This window comes from Castor canadensis, chromosome 12 (assembly GCF_047511655.1).
Source record: "Castor canadensis chromosome 12, mCasCan1.hap1v2, whole genome shotgun sequence".
Lineage (NCBI taxonomy): Eukaryota > Metazoa > Chordata > Mammalia > Rodentia > Castoridae > Castor > Castor canadensis.
In genome coordinates, this window is record NC_133397.1 from 1,300,337 (window position 1) to 1,317,463 (window position 17,127).

Sequence of the window (17,127 nt, forward strand, 5' to 3'; positions counted from 1 at the left end):
TGCTCCTCTCAGTTGCAAGTCTCAATGCTCCACTCTCTCTCAGCCAGTACCTGGCCCTGCTCCAAAGCTTTTAGTGAGTGCTCTCTGTCAGGGCATGAATAATATCGCCCCAAGGCTGCTGGCAGAATCCAAATGAGGCGTGCACACATCAGGAAGCCACCCTCCACTTTAGCTGCAGAGCAAGCTGTGTGAAGACAGGCAATTATTCACCCGCCTGCCGCCCTGGCAATCACGCCGGTGGGAAGAAAGGTGCATGAAATGGAAGAAAATCTGAGCAGGACTTCACACAAGGAGCCAGAGAGAATCCAGTCATTCTCCATTAAAAAGGAGAGCTGCCATTTGAGGCTTTTAATTTTGAAGTTGCAAGCTGAATGATCTAGCTCAGTGTTTTCTGAGTTGGGGAAGGTTTAAGTATAAGAAAATTCTAATCACTAAGTTTTGGGGGTTTGTCCACTGGTCAAAGAGGCTAAAGTTAAATTAGGGGTCACACGTTTTGTCAGCCTCTATGCTCAACAAATAAGTAATAAAAATTTCACTGAAGGGTAAGTGTAAACAAAATGTCATAAACCAATTGAAGGAGGGTCACAAAATAGGTACATGAAGATGAATCAGTGCTATGAGTTCTTCTCTGTCTGTCTGTCCATCTGTATGTCTATCTTGCTCTGCCCTTCTCCCTCTGTCTATCTCTCTCTCTCTCTCTTTCTGTCTCTCTGTCTTTCTATCTGTGATGCACTGGAGGCTCATGAAAAGTCATTTAAAAGTAAGTAAAATCCAATTAATTTCAAGTTTCAGTTTAGGGCTAAAAGTCCAGTTCCTGCTCATTGTTTACTATTACTCTGTAGTAAATTTAACAAGATTTGATTTTTCTTATTTCTAATTTTTTGAGAAAATAAAAAAAAAAACCCTTTTAGAACAAAAAAGTAGGCAGTATGTTGCAGGTAAAGACAGATGGCGTGGTAAAGCACAGATACTGGGCTTTTAGCTCTGTCAGTGCCAGTTCACAGAATATCCTGGGCTAACAACACCTCCTGATCAGATTCCTGGATGCAGGTGACGCGTGCCCCCCCATCCTCATGGTATCCATCTTCAGTTTGGGGGACACTACCAGGAAATGCAGAGACCCCAGCCAGCCCCGTGGGCCCCTCTCTGCTGGAGTCTGGAAGCACGTGCTGTTCTCCTGGAGTCGCAGGCTGGGTTGGGAGTCCTCATGCCCTCACCCAGGGAAGAAGACCTGCAGGGGAGGTCAGGGGGAGCGCACGCAGCAACTCGCTAAGTGCCACATTTGTGACTTCTAGATATTCCGCTTTTCCCTGACACACACGCACCTGACAGCTTCAGGCTGAGAGTGAATCCTTGCTGATAATATTTGGATGTTCAAGCACCTTTACCTTCAGCGCTGAGGGAGGGCGCCTCCCTCAGGGACTGCTGTCGTGTTTGCACTGGACAACTGTAAGGCTGTCTTTACCTTTCTCATGTTTTGCCCTGGCTGCTAGGAGACTCACAGGAAAGGCAAGACTACATGAAGCATGGTGTGTCCTGCATTCCTGATAAAACCGTGTTTTCATTTACTTTGCGTTATACTAGTTTATCTTTTTGATTTAACATTTAACTGGGCAGTTGTTAACATAGGTTTCCCAGTGGCTGCAAATTGTTTTTGAATTATTAACACAATACCAAAAATAGATTATTTTTGTAAAGACAAAATAAAGGAATTAATGTAAAACATCAAAAAATAAATATTATAGCCTTACTCTTACTCCAAAAATTTTAACCAGGATCTTGAATTGTGAACTCCTCTCTCAAGTTATTATTTCCTTTCTCAGGTTTCATCTGGTGGTTGATTCTCCTCCATCCCCATTTCCTACAAATCCATGACTCTCCTTTCATCACATGGGGAAAAAAACCCATCCTTTCCAGCCCAGCAGCTCTTGGGGAAGGACCAGTACTCCATGAAGACACTGATTGACCATGTGGGGCCAATGTGCTGTGTGCCCTACTGAGCACCAGGACAGTAAGCTAAAATTGCGGTAAGTACTTTATTTCCATAGGAATTTTCTCAGTAGGCGTCATTTTAGCACTGGTAATTATTTCCCCCCAAACACTGAGTTTTTTTTCCTGTTGTTGATTCTCCACATCTTCCTTAAATTATCTTTTAATATTTAATTTAAAATTTAATTTTTTTTAATTTAATTTTTTTTTAAATAGACATGTCAACATCCTGAAATGACACCATGAACTGAGGGGATACATGAGCAAGGCGAAATTGCAGCCTTGACATAAGCACATCTGGTGAAAAATGTATTGTTGACAGACTAAAAAAAAAAGGACAGGTCCCCTCACCAAAACCAAGACTGCAGCTCCCGCCCACGTGTCACCTTTGACAAGGCCTTGCAACCCAAGCCACATGAGACTCCTTCCCCAGACATCAGCGCCACAGCCGCCCTGGCAGAAAATCAAAGCCAGACACAATCGAAGTCTTCCCACCTTGAAGGAGCCAGTCAAGAGATGGTAAAATACAGAGTCTTATCTGTTACAGAAAGGAGCATTTCTCACCTTAAGAAATTAAAATGTCATCCTTTAGTTAAAAATCACTGATGGTGTGGACACATCAAAAAGGGCAACTCAGAGAACCGCTCTCAGCACCAAGAAGATTTTCACGAGAAAGGCTCAGAGTGACATCACCTAGAATGGCCTTGGCTTTGTGCAGCAAAGCCTGAAACTGCCATGGCAGCTTGTCCTGAGCGCCACCCCCCCACCCCGTAAGTAGTGGCCCAGAGTCTCCAGAATGGAACATAGTTCATTTCCAGCTACACCACGTTATATCTTAATAAACTATTTATTTCTATTAAAATATGAAGGACCCTAATAATTCCCTGTAATATTAGTCATGGTAAAAATGACGGTGTTATTTTAAAGGAAGCTAGGTCTTTGCTAGATACCTTTCCTCCTGGGGTTTCTGTGTCCTTCCCAACATTCCTCCTGAGTACCGCTTGAGGATGCCCAAGCTTCTGTGGGCTCACGTCACCATCAGGGTGAGGAAGGTGAGGCCTACCTGTTTTCAAATCTCACTCTGATGCCATCTCTCAGTAGAGAAACAGATCTTGTGATCAAAAATGCACACACAGCACATATCACGGGGATGCACCATCAGTACCTGAGCTGAGTATCAATGACTTGGGCTGGTGGTGTGGCTCGAGTGGTAGAACACCTGCCTAGCAAGCATGAAGCCCTGAGTTCAAACCCCAGTAACACCAGAAAAAGAATATCAATGTGTGATATCTGAGATGAAAGGACTTGGTTAAGATATGCATGTGTGACAAAGAAATGACAAGAACAGTGAGATGCTAATCCTCTGATTTGATCAGCTCATGTTGTAGCCTGGTGAAATGTTGCACTGTCCTTTGTTAATATGCACAAGGATTATGTGTCAACAAAATTAAAACAATAAGAATGTTCGAAATCATTCTTTAGAAACTTCATGATTTTTCTGCACAACTGTGGCTATGAAATTACATCTAGCTCAGACCCAATTAAACTTTTTAGTTTAATCATTTTTTTTCATAGCAGTATGACAAAATCTAACTTATTGACAATCAAGAGACAATCAGAAGAAAAATCGATTTTGCTCATGGTTTGCTAACCGGTTTCTGTTGAATACACAACCTGGCCTTTTAAACTTCTACAAGAGCTTACATACATTCTTCTTCACAAGGCAATGACACAATACTGAACTACTTATTTCAGTGACACAACTCAGGAATTCACTATTTTTTACAGTAAGAATAATTAAATTTAATAACATATCACAAAATTCCCTGGAAAAGTAGCCTGTCCCTCCTTTGGTCTGTTACAGAGGAAGTCAAGCAACCATTTCATGATCAATGTTCACTAAAAAAAAAACACCCTGCCTCCTTCGATGGAGGCGTGGGCACTTGGGGAGTAATTTGTGACTTTTCCTTTGATTTTATTAAAGGACAATCAAAGTAATTGCTTGATTTCACCCATGAATTAATATCCTACTAAAAAGACATGAGGCAGTGAGGAGCGGCCACCTTGAGCTGCCCCAGCCTCCCGGGATTCAGAGTGGAGCTGTGACCACAGAGGGTTTGCTAGACTGCAATGACCTTCAACGTGAGTTGTGAAGAAAGAAATAGAAACGCATCAAAGCCTGGAAACTCTCTCACCAAGGTGCCTCAACCCTTCCCATGAAAAGGTCCAACTGCATTCACATTGTAAGCCAGGACAGTGCTGCCTACTGCAGCAGATGTGGGGACAAACCTGGGCGGACAGCTGCCCACAGGGAAGAGACACTTGCTGGGATACATCTCTAGCATCTTACCTTCTAGGTGTTCTCCACACCTGTCACCATCAGGGACCTGAAGTCCCAGTACTGGCGAGAATAACAGAACCATTTGTCTCACTGGTGAGATCTGTCCTGACTTTCACCCCCATGTGGCCCCACCCTGCAGCTGCCCAGGTGCCAAGCTTGGGCTTTGTTTCCCACCATGAGCTCTCTTAAATGACAGGACCCAGGGTCCGGCAGATAGGCCAGCAGGCCACATTTTAATTCATCTTCTAAGACTGACCATCCTGCAGCAAGCAACAAGAGAATGAGGATGGAGGGGTAGACCTTCCCCATAAAGCAGCGGGAAGCTGCTGGTGTCTGCATGCTGAGCCCTGACCATGCACACAGGGATTTTGAGGCTGGTCTGAACTGGTGACACACTAGGTATTACCAGCAACTCTGCCTCTGAGGGGTTGGAGTGGCTCATGCATTCAGAACCTGTACTAGGGACAAAAGCCTGAGTCCTTTTGACGAACCCAGAAAACTCGGAGAAGTGAGAAAAGGGAGAGCGTGACATGCATCGTTTGCTGAGAACCCCACCACAGTCCTCGCCATGTGGACGGGGTCTCTGCATAAGTCACCTTAGAAGCACATTGTGAAAAGGCAGGCATTACCTTCTGTGTCGTGCATATTTGCCACTGACGTGACCGCTGCCGTCGCAGCCAGGAGTGGGACAGCTGTAACGGGAAAGAGCGGGTTACACAGGTGCAGGCGCTGCTGTAGGAAGGCGAGCCTTGATGGGAATCAGCGAGGAGGAGGCAGCCCGGAGCGAGAGAGGAGACCACGCACCGAGGGGGTGCCACGGGGATGCGTTTTTATTTGCAAGTCTTGAGGGGAATTAATTTCATCAGTGCAGCAGGGTGTGAGCGAGCTGCCGATGAGCTCAGAAGTACAGTACACCCATTAAAAGGCAAGGATTTTCTAAATTGCTAGTGAGGATACGTTTTACCCACAGAGCACTAACCTGAACAGCTCTTGTATGGCTGGTTCCACGGGAACTGCAGAGAGATGGAAAATAGATAAAAATTTATCACCTATCACAAGTACCCCTTTTCCACAGAAAATTACCCAGAGCGCAGTGTTGGGGGTTGGGAGTTGGGGAGGGGCAGCGTGAACTGCCAAGGCAATTCTGCAGGATGAAGGTGACCCAAGCCGGCCTTGAGGATGCAGGGACTCGTTGACATACCTCGAACCCCTTTGGACCGTGTGCGGTGACGCTTCTCCTCAGTGTCCACGTCCATCTGGGGATAGATTAGCAGGCGGTCAATGTCCTTATCCTGCAAGTGCAGACTAGCCGTGCGTGGAGCCGCTCGCTGTCCCTGGCATTCTACGGACAGGCCTTTAATCCCGTGTTGCTCTGTGAAGGAAGGCCTCCACAAGGGCGGGGTGGGTCCGACACGGGTCAGGCAATCTAGATGCGTTACTTAAAAATGATAAGCAGACCTGGATCCCACAGGGAACATTTCATCAGGAGGCTTCTGCCCTCCACAGCAGATAGATCCTGATGCATCTTGAAGGGCAAATCTATTTGCTCTCTTTTCAAGGTTTTGATTAGGACACGTCTGGATGATTCTGAGTTGTACTTTGTACCAAGAATATAATAGATAGTTGTTAAGTTTACAAGAAGGCAAAAAAGTCTCCTCGTAACTGAAAGGCTTAATATAAAGAGTGTTAAGAGGACAGAAGGACACAGCAGGCCATTTTTCTGTTGGGGTCTTTCAGCGTTGTCTAATTTCTGAAATGTAATTGGCCACACTGATCTGGGTACTTGGATCCTTTACCTACGGTAACAGACACACCTTACACCCAAGAGACATCAAAGTGCTTCCATGTATCACTGTGTAGGATCCTCACAACTGTCTTCTAAGTAAAAATTGTAATTATATTTATGCATGAAAAAGCTAAAATTCAGACTATGTGACGTGCCTAGGTTATCTGAATAGAAAGTTTTGGGGGGCTCAAAATCACATCTGTTGTAAATGTCCTCCTTAAACCACAGGCACACACAGCTTCGTGGTGTGTATATACTACGGTATTCTTCACCATGTCTTTCCACAACATATGAATACCTTATAGTTGGGTATATATTCATTCTGTACATACATTGACTACTTCTCGATTGACAGAGGGGTAAAATGTTAACTGCTCCTGACCGGGTTACAGTAGGGTAATGTTCTAAGGCCACCTTTGACTTCTTTGCCTTCCCCAACATGGCCAAGGTTCATTCTTGGGCAGAAGACAGGGCCATTATAAAAAGTCATCCATGCCCGGCCCATCACATCAGGCATCAAAGCCACTTCTGCCATGGTTTATGAAAAGAAAAGTGAGAACAGAGCAAAGAGGACTCTGATCGGATGCACGGCCCTACTAAGCACACTCATGAGGAGAGGCACAAGGAGGTCCTGCCTCTCAGCAAGCATGATGCTGAGGCATCATGAAACCACAGCACAGCCCCAGATAAAGTGTTCATGTCAACTAACACCAAATATTCATTTATTAATCCTGTGCCAAGTGTGGGATCGGGGATAAAAATGCATAAGCTCACTTAATGAGCTTATATGTTATATAAGCTTGGATATTATATTGCAGATATAATAATGTACCTGACTTAATATGAGAAGAATTTCAGAAAAGGAAGAGCCCATAGTGACTGGATACTAAGGGAAGATCCTCGGGGAAGGTCGTGACTCTTAAGAATCATGATGTGTGGAAGGAAGAAAAAAAAAAACCTGTAATTCTGCCTTGCATGAAGACACTTGAAGCACAATGGATGGATGGATGGATGGATGGATGAACAGATGGACGGATGGAGGAATGGATGGATGAACAGATGGATGGATGGATGGATAAACGGATGGACAGATGGATGTATGTATGAATAGATGGATGGATGGATGAACAGATGGATGGATGGATGGATGGATCCATTTTCTTAAAAACTGCAGGCCTAGGAGGTGGCAGAAGCAGGTGGTGAAATGGAGGAGACCAGAGAGCATGGCTGGCATTCAGGGCACATGCAGAGTAGGAGGGGATGCTGTGAGACCTGAGGGGACAACAGAGGGTCAAGGTGGGTCCAGATGGACAGAGGGCATGGTTACTTCCAGAGCATGAGTGAGTGGAGTAGTTTACACAAGAGTATTTTAGAACAAAAAGATCAACTTAGTGCAGTTTGAGAAGGATGGAGAAGAGCCAGCTCAGAGGATCTGTGCAGTCATCTTAGGAGGACAGGCTGGGACAGTTGCCTCAACTAAACCTGAGGATCATCTCCACTGTGGCCCAATTCCTGGAACGTGGCTGTCCAGGGAGGAAAGATGTGGGGAGGAAGAAAGGAATCTTGGAGGCTAGGATTGAAAGAATCCAGGTGATGCCATGGCTCCTTGGGCATCATTGGGTGTTTTGCCTTTTCCCCCATTACCTAAGCATTCAACCTCTGCATGAAGCCACTTTGTGTGGATTTGTGCTTTAAACTAACTGCACTCCCTAGTGACACATGAAGGCTCTGAGATTGCTTGTCAACATGAGAAAAATTTCAAAATGCTGCAAAATTTTAGCAAAGCAGTAGAGGACCGATATGACATAAGGCAAATGAGTGCTAATATTCAAGAGGCCTATGCAGATGGAAAAATGCCACTGTAACATTCTGCAGAAAGAGTGTGTTGTCACAGCACTGGGGATGCAGAGATAATGGGGTAAAATCCTATTCTCCAAGGAGTTCAAAATTGAATTAAAATGGTTTGCCATGAGAGGGAAGTTGCGAGGGATTGTCAGAGGGGTACAATGGAGGCTGCATGAGGTACAGGTAGCCCACTGGAAGGCTGGGTATTGAGCTGAACTTTACAGGTTAATGGGGTGTTTCAGAGTAAAGAAGGGTACAGAGGAAATGGGAGATGCAAAGACCCCAGCCTAAGTCATGCAGTGTAATCCAGGGAGCCAGGGCTGTGCTGCTCTGGTGGGCTTGCTGAGAGCCATCCAATAGGATGTGTGCTTTTCAGTTTTCAGGAAGAAATGGGGCCAGTCCACTCTGAAGTCACTTGGCTTACTGCACTTACCCAGCATGTGGGGAATGCCTGTGTTTATGACTCTCCTGGCTGTTGTGGAGGAGAGAACTTCCAACCAAAAGTGCAGCTAACTCAGCCCTTCCCTGCGGACATTCAGCTGACAAATCAGGCCTCATTAGCCAGCGGTTCATGTGGATGGATAAGAATTGTTTTATTTTTTGATGGCTGGAGTTTTGGCTCAACTGGTAGAGCACCTGCCTAGCAGGTACAAGGCTCTGAGTTTGAACCCCAATACCACCAAAAAAACCCCAAAGAATGGTTTTATTTTTTGCAGTTAAATACTTAAATCCTTTCAGTATTTATTTCCTATTTTTGCAAATAGGGTGAATTTTGTTTCTTTTTGGAGATGACTATTGTCCACTAATCACTTTTTAACATAATCTTACAATTTCCACTGTGCTCTATGTTGAGGTCTCACCATGACTCTGTCTACCTTTGGACATTTCTCTTCCACTCCTGCTTGCTTGCCCAGGACGAACCCCCTTTGGATGACAGTGACTTTCGAATGTCATTGTGTCCACTCACTACCAAGAAAGCTCCCTTGCTGTGAGGTTCCATGAGGTAATTTATTAAAAAAAGTTTCCAGTGCAGCACTGATAAGCAGTAGTCACTAAATAAATGGGGAGTCCTTTCTCTGTCAGCCAAGGAAATCAAACTGTGAAGAGTCTCAAATTTGTTTTGAATTTCACTTTTACAAAAATGTTTCCATAAGTGCAAATGAGGTTCAGATTCAGCATAAAGCACATAATTCACATGCGTTCAAAATGCCAGAGGAGCTTCATTTTCTCATGTTTGCGCTTCCAATTGTGTGGTCACGGACAGTTAAAACCTGCAGGCTTATTAGCACATTGTGCCTCTTCAGAGATTCCATCTCCCATTCCGCCTGCCATCTTGGAAAGAGGACTTGACTTCACCTGGGCTGTCTACCAACTGAGGTTGTTAGTGTAGCAGGTAGACTGTGTCTGGAGTTCACTCTTCCAGTGGCTCTAGGCTTGAGCAGGAGCTGCATTTAGCTGAGCCATGAATGGCTCTGTGTTACCTTCCTAATGTCCCTCCTCTGATCCCCCTGGAATGGAAAGCATTAACCCCACCTACCACTGCCTGTGTTTTTCATGACCTCTCCTATAATTTACATTTAGAAAAACCATCCTGAAAACGCTACTTTAGCAGGAATTCTTTTATTCCTAAACCTAGTGTTTATTTTTTAAATAATGATAGATTCTGAATCAGGTTTTATGCTGAGAGAAAAGTCTTGAATTTTGTGCTGACAGATGCTATCAGGAATGGCTTATTGAACATAGAGCAAGTGAACTGCTACATAATGTGTAAACTTTACACTTGGCATCAGGATTTATTTTTTATTACTTTGATCTTCCTTTCCCTCTTCTCCCAATAAAATGCATACTGTCTTTTATGGGAGACTCCGTGAAGAGAATACATTGAACTCTCAGAGTCAGTGAAATCCCTTGAGCCTTTTCAGGCTGCTTTGTGGTGGGGCCACTGTGTAGATCACCACTGTGGGCAGAGCGGGAGCTCTGCTTCGGGTCCTAGGGCTGTGAGAGTGCCAGAGTCTCCACACAGGCTCTGATCTCCCCGTCCTGGTCTGTCCTATAGGACAGGGGCCAGCTGGGATTGTGGATCCCAGGCTGGATGTAGACAGCTCTGACTGTGGCTACAGAACCTGAACATTGGTTTCTGCTCCCCACTTTACCATGCCTCAATTATTCAGGAAGCAATTGGTTGCCGATCAGCTGACCCTGGCTTGCTGCTCAGGTTTGTCTACTCACTACTGATTAGCACCTTTGACAAAGAGAAGGTTAGAGGAAAGGCTGATGCCAAAGTTGAATTCATCAGATTGTGTGATGGGTAAGAACCTGGGAAAGACATGATGAAGAGAGGCCAGAAGTTCCAGCAAAAGGCAGTATGTGGGCACAGCTCTGCACAGATGACCCCATGAGCACCTGCTCCCATGAGTCACTGTCTCCCAGGTAACTGAGACAGGCCTTCCACACAACTTTGTACAATAGAAAACTCGTCCAGGTCTCAACTCAGACTCAAGTGAGGTTGGAATCAGGAAATACCATCTGTGGAAGTCAGCAGGAATGGAAGTCATATATTCTAGTCATCCTCGAAGAGTGTTTAATGGGGTGCTACAACTTAAAGTTGCTTTCCAAAATATGACAAAATTTCTCTTGTTTAGGGAATTTAATGTGGGGCAAGTATATAGATATTCAGGATTTACATCTGACACAGTAAAATTGAGGGCATGATAACCAAGAGCATGCAGAAAAGTAGGGAGAAATAAATGTGTCCCCAGGTCATGGCGCCATGGTTTATAATTGTTCAGTTTCCTTTATCCAACCTCACAGATGGAAATAAGTGGAAAACTATGCAAATACAACACAGAAAGCCTTGGTGTGCAACTCTGTTGTTCCTTTCCCTCCTCCTCTCCATATTCTTATCAGTGGAGAATGTAATGGGTAAAACTGCCTTCTAGAAAAGAGAGTCCTGAACTCCATCACCCTAAGACCAGGCACGTTGAAAGGCGAAAGGAAAGCTTCCATTGGCAAAATAAGATGATGATGAAGTAGCTGTCACTGTCCCCCTTGGGTAGAGTGCTGATGATGTCCAAGAGAAGCCATGACAATGACCCCCTTCCTGCTCTGAAATAAAGATGATTTTGTGGGCAGCAATTTTTAGAAAATAAAGAACAAGTATGAATTACCGTATCTAAAGTCACTGGAATGAAATCTGGAGGCTAATGCTTTACAAACTGCTCGGTAAGCTTCAAATGTTGCCATAAAGCATTTTAGCAAGCCTTCCTAAAAACACTGTCTTGGGAAACATGACCCCTCTTCCTTGTCCCTTAACCTTGTTTTCGGACTCCTTACCATGAAACATGAGTAAACATTTGAGTATAACGTTGAGTTCAATCTTGACCTCAAGGTCTTACTATCTCCTCCCAGACTGCTCACTAAGGACTCCCCTCCGCTCACTGAGGTGACACGCGGCACCTACTAAGGTCCCCATGTGCCTGTGCTCATGCCTTGGGCCAAGCACACTTTGGAGGTCTCTTTCTTCCCTGCAGTGCTCTGGGCAAGCCTGTCCACAGAGTAGAAAGTGACTTGAGCACTGTGGCTGTGTTTTCAAAGGAAATGTGGTAAGCATATAGTCTGACAAGCAATATTTATGCTGTTTCTTAGGGCAAGAAGCAGTCTGTGTGATGTAGCTTTAAAGTCAAATTGCTGGAACATCTAGGGAATTTGGGAGATTTGCTGGTGCACCTTGACAGGATGGTTGGAATCAAAACAGTCCTGGAGGATGTAGGATGTGTGCTTGCTCTGGTGGCTCAGGATTGTAAACTTGAGGTGGCATACCACCATAAACCTGACCACGGAGCCCAAGAAAACCCTCTTAACAGCGCAGGTTGTGCTCCAAGCAAGCCTCAGTGCCTGGCTTGGGACACTTTGAAAACGGCACTACAGTTATTAAGAAAACAGCTATAAGAACGATGACAGGTTGCAACAAAGACACCAAGCACTAGGGGTTCTGCAGAGGGGATGGCTCATGTGCACATAGTCGGTTTGTGACAGCAAGATGCTCAGGAGGCTTCCGGCTAAGGCCAACAGGGGACACCAAACTGAACTGACTCCATGGGTAGACCTCAGCCTCCACACACATGCCAAGACCTGTGTGTGCATGTGTGTGCATGTCTACGGGTATGTATGCAAGATGTGTGTGTGCATATGTGAGGAGTGAGTATGACAGTATGAGTTTATGTGTCCATGTTTATTGCATGCTACGTGTATGCACGTGTGTGTCTGTGTGTGTGTAGGCATGAGCATGTGTGGAGGGGAAGTGGGACCCAACAAAGGCAGGAGAAAACCCTTCATAAAGTTCACACAACTTCTCATCTTTTGAACACAGTAAAAGGACACAATGAAAAGGAAACGGCTGTCTTGCAGGCAGGTGCACACTATGATAGAAGGGTGCGTGGCACAGAGAAGCCATCTGTGAGTTTTAGTTGAGTGAGGTCGACAGCTTCACAATGAACTGCCACTTCTTCTGGTCAGCCACACTGCTAAGTTCTACCTATTAATAATGTCTAGACAGCTTGTAAGGAACTTTCAGAATGCAAAAACGAGCTGCGAAGAGATAGCCACCCCAAAGCAGCCAGAAGACATGCCTGGCTTTATTTCTCCCAGCTAGCTTGGTGGCATGCCACAGCAATGGAAGGTCATGCAATCTTTCATCTAAGGTTAGAAGGGAACGAAAATGTGGGGAGGACTTTAGAGGGAGCACAAAGATGCTGCTTTGAGGAAATTGGGATTCCTGAGCCCAAGGAAGGAGTCCTCCATTCTTGTTTGAGACTGAGAGCTTACAGAACATCAGGAACGGCAGGGAATGTTTGACAAAATGATGCGTGTTTAATTTTATTCAAGTAAGGTGTGGACTAGCAATTTTATATCTATGAAAAAAATGTTTGCCAATTTATGTTTTTTATGACAGCCACAGAGGGATACTCCGAGCAGCCAGGGGCAAGCAATGGAGAAAGAAATCCTCACTTCTGAGTCCCCGCCTCAGCAGCCTTTGTGGAGGCCACGCACATGGGAAGTGTTTTCAGTGCACACGAGAGGGACCCACACAGGGAAGTGACTTTCACAATAATAACTGTGCTCACACACACAGCTCAGTTCTGCTTCTGATGGGCAGAGGAGGAGGCTGCTGTGTTCAGAACTTCCAACGGGACATCACACCAGGTGCCTTCCAGTAAAGCAGTGGTGCTCCTTTGGTGACAAGTGCAACAGCAAGAAAATAAGCCGTTACTGCGTTACTGTCTTTTAAAATCCGAGTTTTGGGATTGGAAAGTGCTTCTTGGTGACTTGCCAAACAGTTCTGGCAGAAAGTGCAGAGTCAGGATTTTGGGGTTGGGAGACCCTGACAAGTCTCATGGCTAGGGAGATGGTGTCCATGGGTCAGACAGGCCTGCCTGGCTCTGAGCATCAACAAATTGGACTAGCATCTGAAACTGGAGGCTTTCGATCTAAATCTGGTGCTCTGGAGACAGCTCTAAATTTCTCTTGGCCACAGCTGGCTGAGATGAGGAGGCACTCCATGGGAATGGTGCACAGTACCCCCACACCCAGCGCCCCTTCTGCTCTGAGGACTTCTGTCTGCCCTGTCTCCTGTTGACATCACCTGCCCACACACGTCAGGGTGCAACTTTGCTGCTGTCAGTGTGGTTCAAACTGGTTCAGAGGACAGCCTAGCAACAAGGACTTTGAGCTCAGGCTGTCAGTATCCTGTGAGCGCTGTCCCTGGGTGTCCTTCACCCTGAGGATAACTGGCTAAGAGAAACCAAGAGGGTGTCAGGCCCAGGGGCCTGTGAGACCTTGGAGAGGTCAGGCCTGCGCCTGCACATGGGTGGGTGTGATTTCACAGATTCCCCGCTTGGTCCTGACCTAGGATGCGGTTAGTCTGGACATCCCTGGGTGTGGATTTCAGAGGGTGGAAGCAGACTCTTCCTGCAAAGGCTAAGATTATGACATCTCCAGAGCTGAGTCCCAGTCTCCAGCTTTGGCTTTGACTTTCACTCAATGTAGAACCGTTCACTTGCTCTTCATCCCCTCTTCATCTCCACCTTCCAGGAGCCAGCAAGACCAGGGACCTGGCTGGTGTGGCCTGACTGAGTGGAATACAGACCCCAGATGCTCATGGCTGAGAGGGCTCTGAGTTAGCCCTTTAGGACCCTGTTGCTGGCAGCTTTCTCCCTCCATCTGCTGGCTCTCCAGACCGAAAAGCCTTGCATTCTCACTCTCCGTGTCCATGGTGACCCTATTCCTGACCACTGTGGAGGCTCATTGTGTCCATGCGCTGCACATAACATAAGGGCCCATCATGGAGGTGGTGGGCCACCTACAGTGTGGGGTCTGCTCTGCGCTTGCTGACCAGAGGAGGCTGGACAGAGTGACACCGTGAATGTGAGTTTCCTCCTGTATCAAATTCCTACTCGTACCACTGGGAGGTGACAGTACTGAATGCAGATGTCACTTGAGAAGCCAGCACAGCCCCTGGCATGGGGCAGGTGCTTAAAAGATGCTGTTTCCTTCCCAGCCTCAGTTTTGCATGGTAGTATGTTTGCGCAGAGGGCAAAAGCAGAAATGCTCATAATATCCAACTTACAGATAAGCACATGGCACGTGCCCGAATCTAGGGAAGGCTGAAGCCATCTGGGGATCTTCAATCATCTTCTCATACCCCCAGAATGCCATCTGCCTTCTGCGTGCTTCTGAACCAGCACATCAGTACTGAGAACAGACTCCACAGTGACTCCTGTAGCCAAAATGTGGCTATATCCATACAACCTAAAAGGTGCGCCTGTGTGTGCACGAGATGTGTGTGGTGAATGTTTGTACGTGGACAAGTAACATGTGTGTGGTGTGTATGTGTGTGCATGTGTGCACACATATGTGCATGAGAGAGAGAGAGAGAAGGCACAGCTTTCTTTTCTATTAGAGAGTATTTCTCCTGGACTCTCCACAAGCTCACTTAATCCAACTAAATCTCTGTTTTTAATAGGTTTTATGCTTTTCTTTATTTTTGCGGTGCTGGGAATGGAACCCGGGGCTCACACGTGCTGAGCAAGCATTCTACTGCCAAGCCTTTAACAGGATCTCCCTCCTAAGTCCCTCAGTCAGGCAGAAGAATGCCTGGGGCTGTCCCCCCGGAAGCCTGGGAGATGGCTCATGTTGTGGAAGTCACTCTGTTGTCCTCCAGCCAGGACTAGTTAGCCCAGGTGGCCCCAGAGTGGGCCTGGAAGGGCAGTGGTGCGTATTCCTTCCTCTTCCCCCAGAGAGCTGCCTGGCACAGGAATGGAAAATAAAAGTCTGCTGAGTTATTCTAAATTTCCTTTCAGGTGGTATAAAGGCTGGGCACACCTTTCTGACACCATGGAAAGAGGTTAGCTCAGAGTCACACATATTCTACAAAGAGCAAACACAGTGACATAAAAAAGGAAATGCAGTCTGGACCATACTGGATTTCACATCTAAAATCCTTCTTTCTGAGACTACCAGGGCCCTGGTCAATTCCCCCACTGGGCAAAGCATTGGAGGCTAGCCATCACTTTCCTGCAAATTCCCATCTCTACCTCTCCCACCGAGTGCCTAGGCTCTACTCCAGGTCTTCATACTGCTCAGAGGACCTTTCTCTCTGCTGCTCTGCGGGGACGGACTGGACCAGCACCCTCTCCTTGACCTCCCCAGCCATTTCCTGCTGCCTCCAGACTGTAACACCAGGTTCGTGTCAGGGCTGTCTCCTAACTACCTCTCCTCCCACACCATTACTGACCGACTGCCCCCTCTTCTCTCAGCACTGTGTAAACCCTTTAATAGGCATTTGTTCTCTGTGTTCTGGTAAGAAGGCTTTCTTCCACTATTTGTATGATCTTGTGAGCAGGGGTCATGTAATATCCTAGTATCAGTGCAGTGTTTCTCAATATTTATTTACTGAATAAATGAAATGATCATTCTTTTCTTCTGAAATCATTTTTTTGTGAGAGTGGGGTTTGAACTTAGGGCTTTCCGCTTACAAAGCAGGTGCTCTGCCACTTGAGCTACGTCTCCAGTGCATTTTGCTCTGGTTATTTTGGAGATGGGGCAGGCGGCTCTCATGAACTATTTGACTGGGCTGTCCTCGAACCATAATCCTCCCCATCTCAGTCTCCCAAGTAGCTGGGATTACAGGTGTGAGCCACTGGTGCTGGGCTCTTCTGAAACCTTGAAAGTCTTATTTGACTGACTTCTTTTCTCCTTTCCTCTTTCAAGTTGTTGATCAGATTGTGGGCTTCCTAGCTCTCTTTTCCCAGTTTCTCCCATTTATCTGGACATGGCCTCGCTCACATCTTGTCCTCCTGAGACAAGCTCACTGCTCTGCTCCTGTTTTCTACACAGATGGTCTCTGCTCTGTGTGACTGTCCTGGTTATCTATCTCCTTGATAGTGGCAAGACCATTATTCTGCTTCTGTCTTGGAGTTTTCTGGCTGAACACTCCAGGATGCTTCTCTGTTGACCCCTCAGACCTAAGCAACAATGCTAACTTTCATCTCCTTTCTTCTCTTACAGTATGAGATTGAGAGCAGTCACTGGGCGAGTGCATGGTGACATCTCAGACAGTGCAACAGCTGCCATCTCTTCCTTAGAAAAGCTCTTCATCTGGAGGTGACTGGCCATGGCTGTACTCCAAAGAGGAAGGGCCAGCAGAGCAGCCTGTGTTCGAGTCAGGCTCCCAATACACAGGCCTTGATACCACCGGCCACTTCTGCCTTACCATAGACCACAGCGTCTCTGCGGGGCAATACAGTGGAGGGGATGCACTCTTTTGAATGGCAGGTGTTACTCCTTGGAAGGGCTCAACTCTCCTTAACCAGCTAGACCCTTAAGCTCCTCTGCTAGTTGACATTTAAGGTGTTCATTTCATTTATTTATCCTGATTTGCAATAAATATACACATCTTTACATGCGTTCCCACAGAAGAGTTTCCTAAGAACATAATATCCGTTCATCATTAAACTGTAAAAACTCCATGCACTTTTTAGCCATGTATGGTCATGCTCACTCCTTGATGTCAAGCCCATCCCCTGTCCCTGCCTGGCACCAATAGCTGGCATTAAGCCTTCTCCTGTGGCTGCAAGGACCGTTTTCTCACCACGCTCATACTTGCCCT

The 17,127-nt window shown here is 46.1% G+C and overlaps 1 protein-coding gene across 17 annotated transcripts in view; it reads right to left on the bottom strand.

The window, feature by feature from the left end:
* The window catches only part of Myt1l (myelin transcription factor 1 like), a 414,622-nt gene that overhangs the window by 141,126 nt on the left and 256,369 nt on the right, over positions 1-17,127 (bottom strand). For all 17 annotated transcript variants that reach the window (XM_074049071.1, XM_074049083.1, XM_074049072.1 and 14 more), the window contains 3 exons: positions 5,532-5,586; positions 5,310-5,343; positions 4,960-5,022 (listed from right to left, as the gene is read on the bottom strand). In XM_074049071.1, coding sequence (XP_073905172.1) covers positions 4,960-5,022; positions 5,310-5,343; positions 5,532-5,586 — 152 coding nt within the window. The remainder of the gene's footprint in view (positions 1-4,959; positions 5,023-5,309; positions 5,344-5,531; positions 5,587-17,127) is intronic.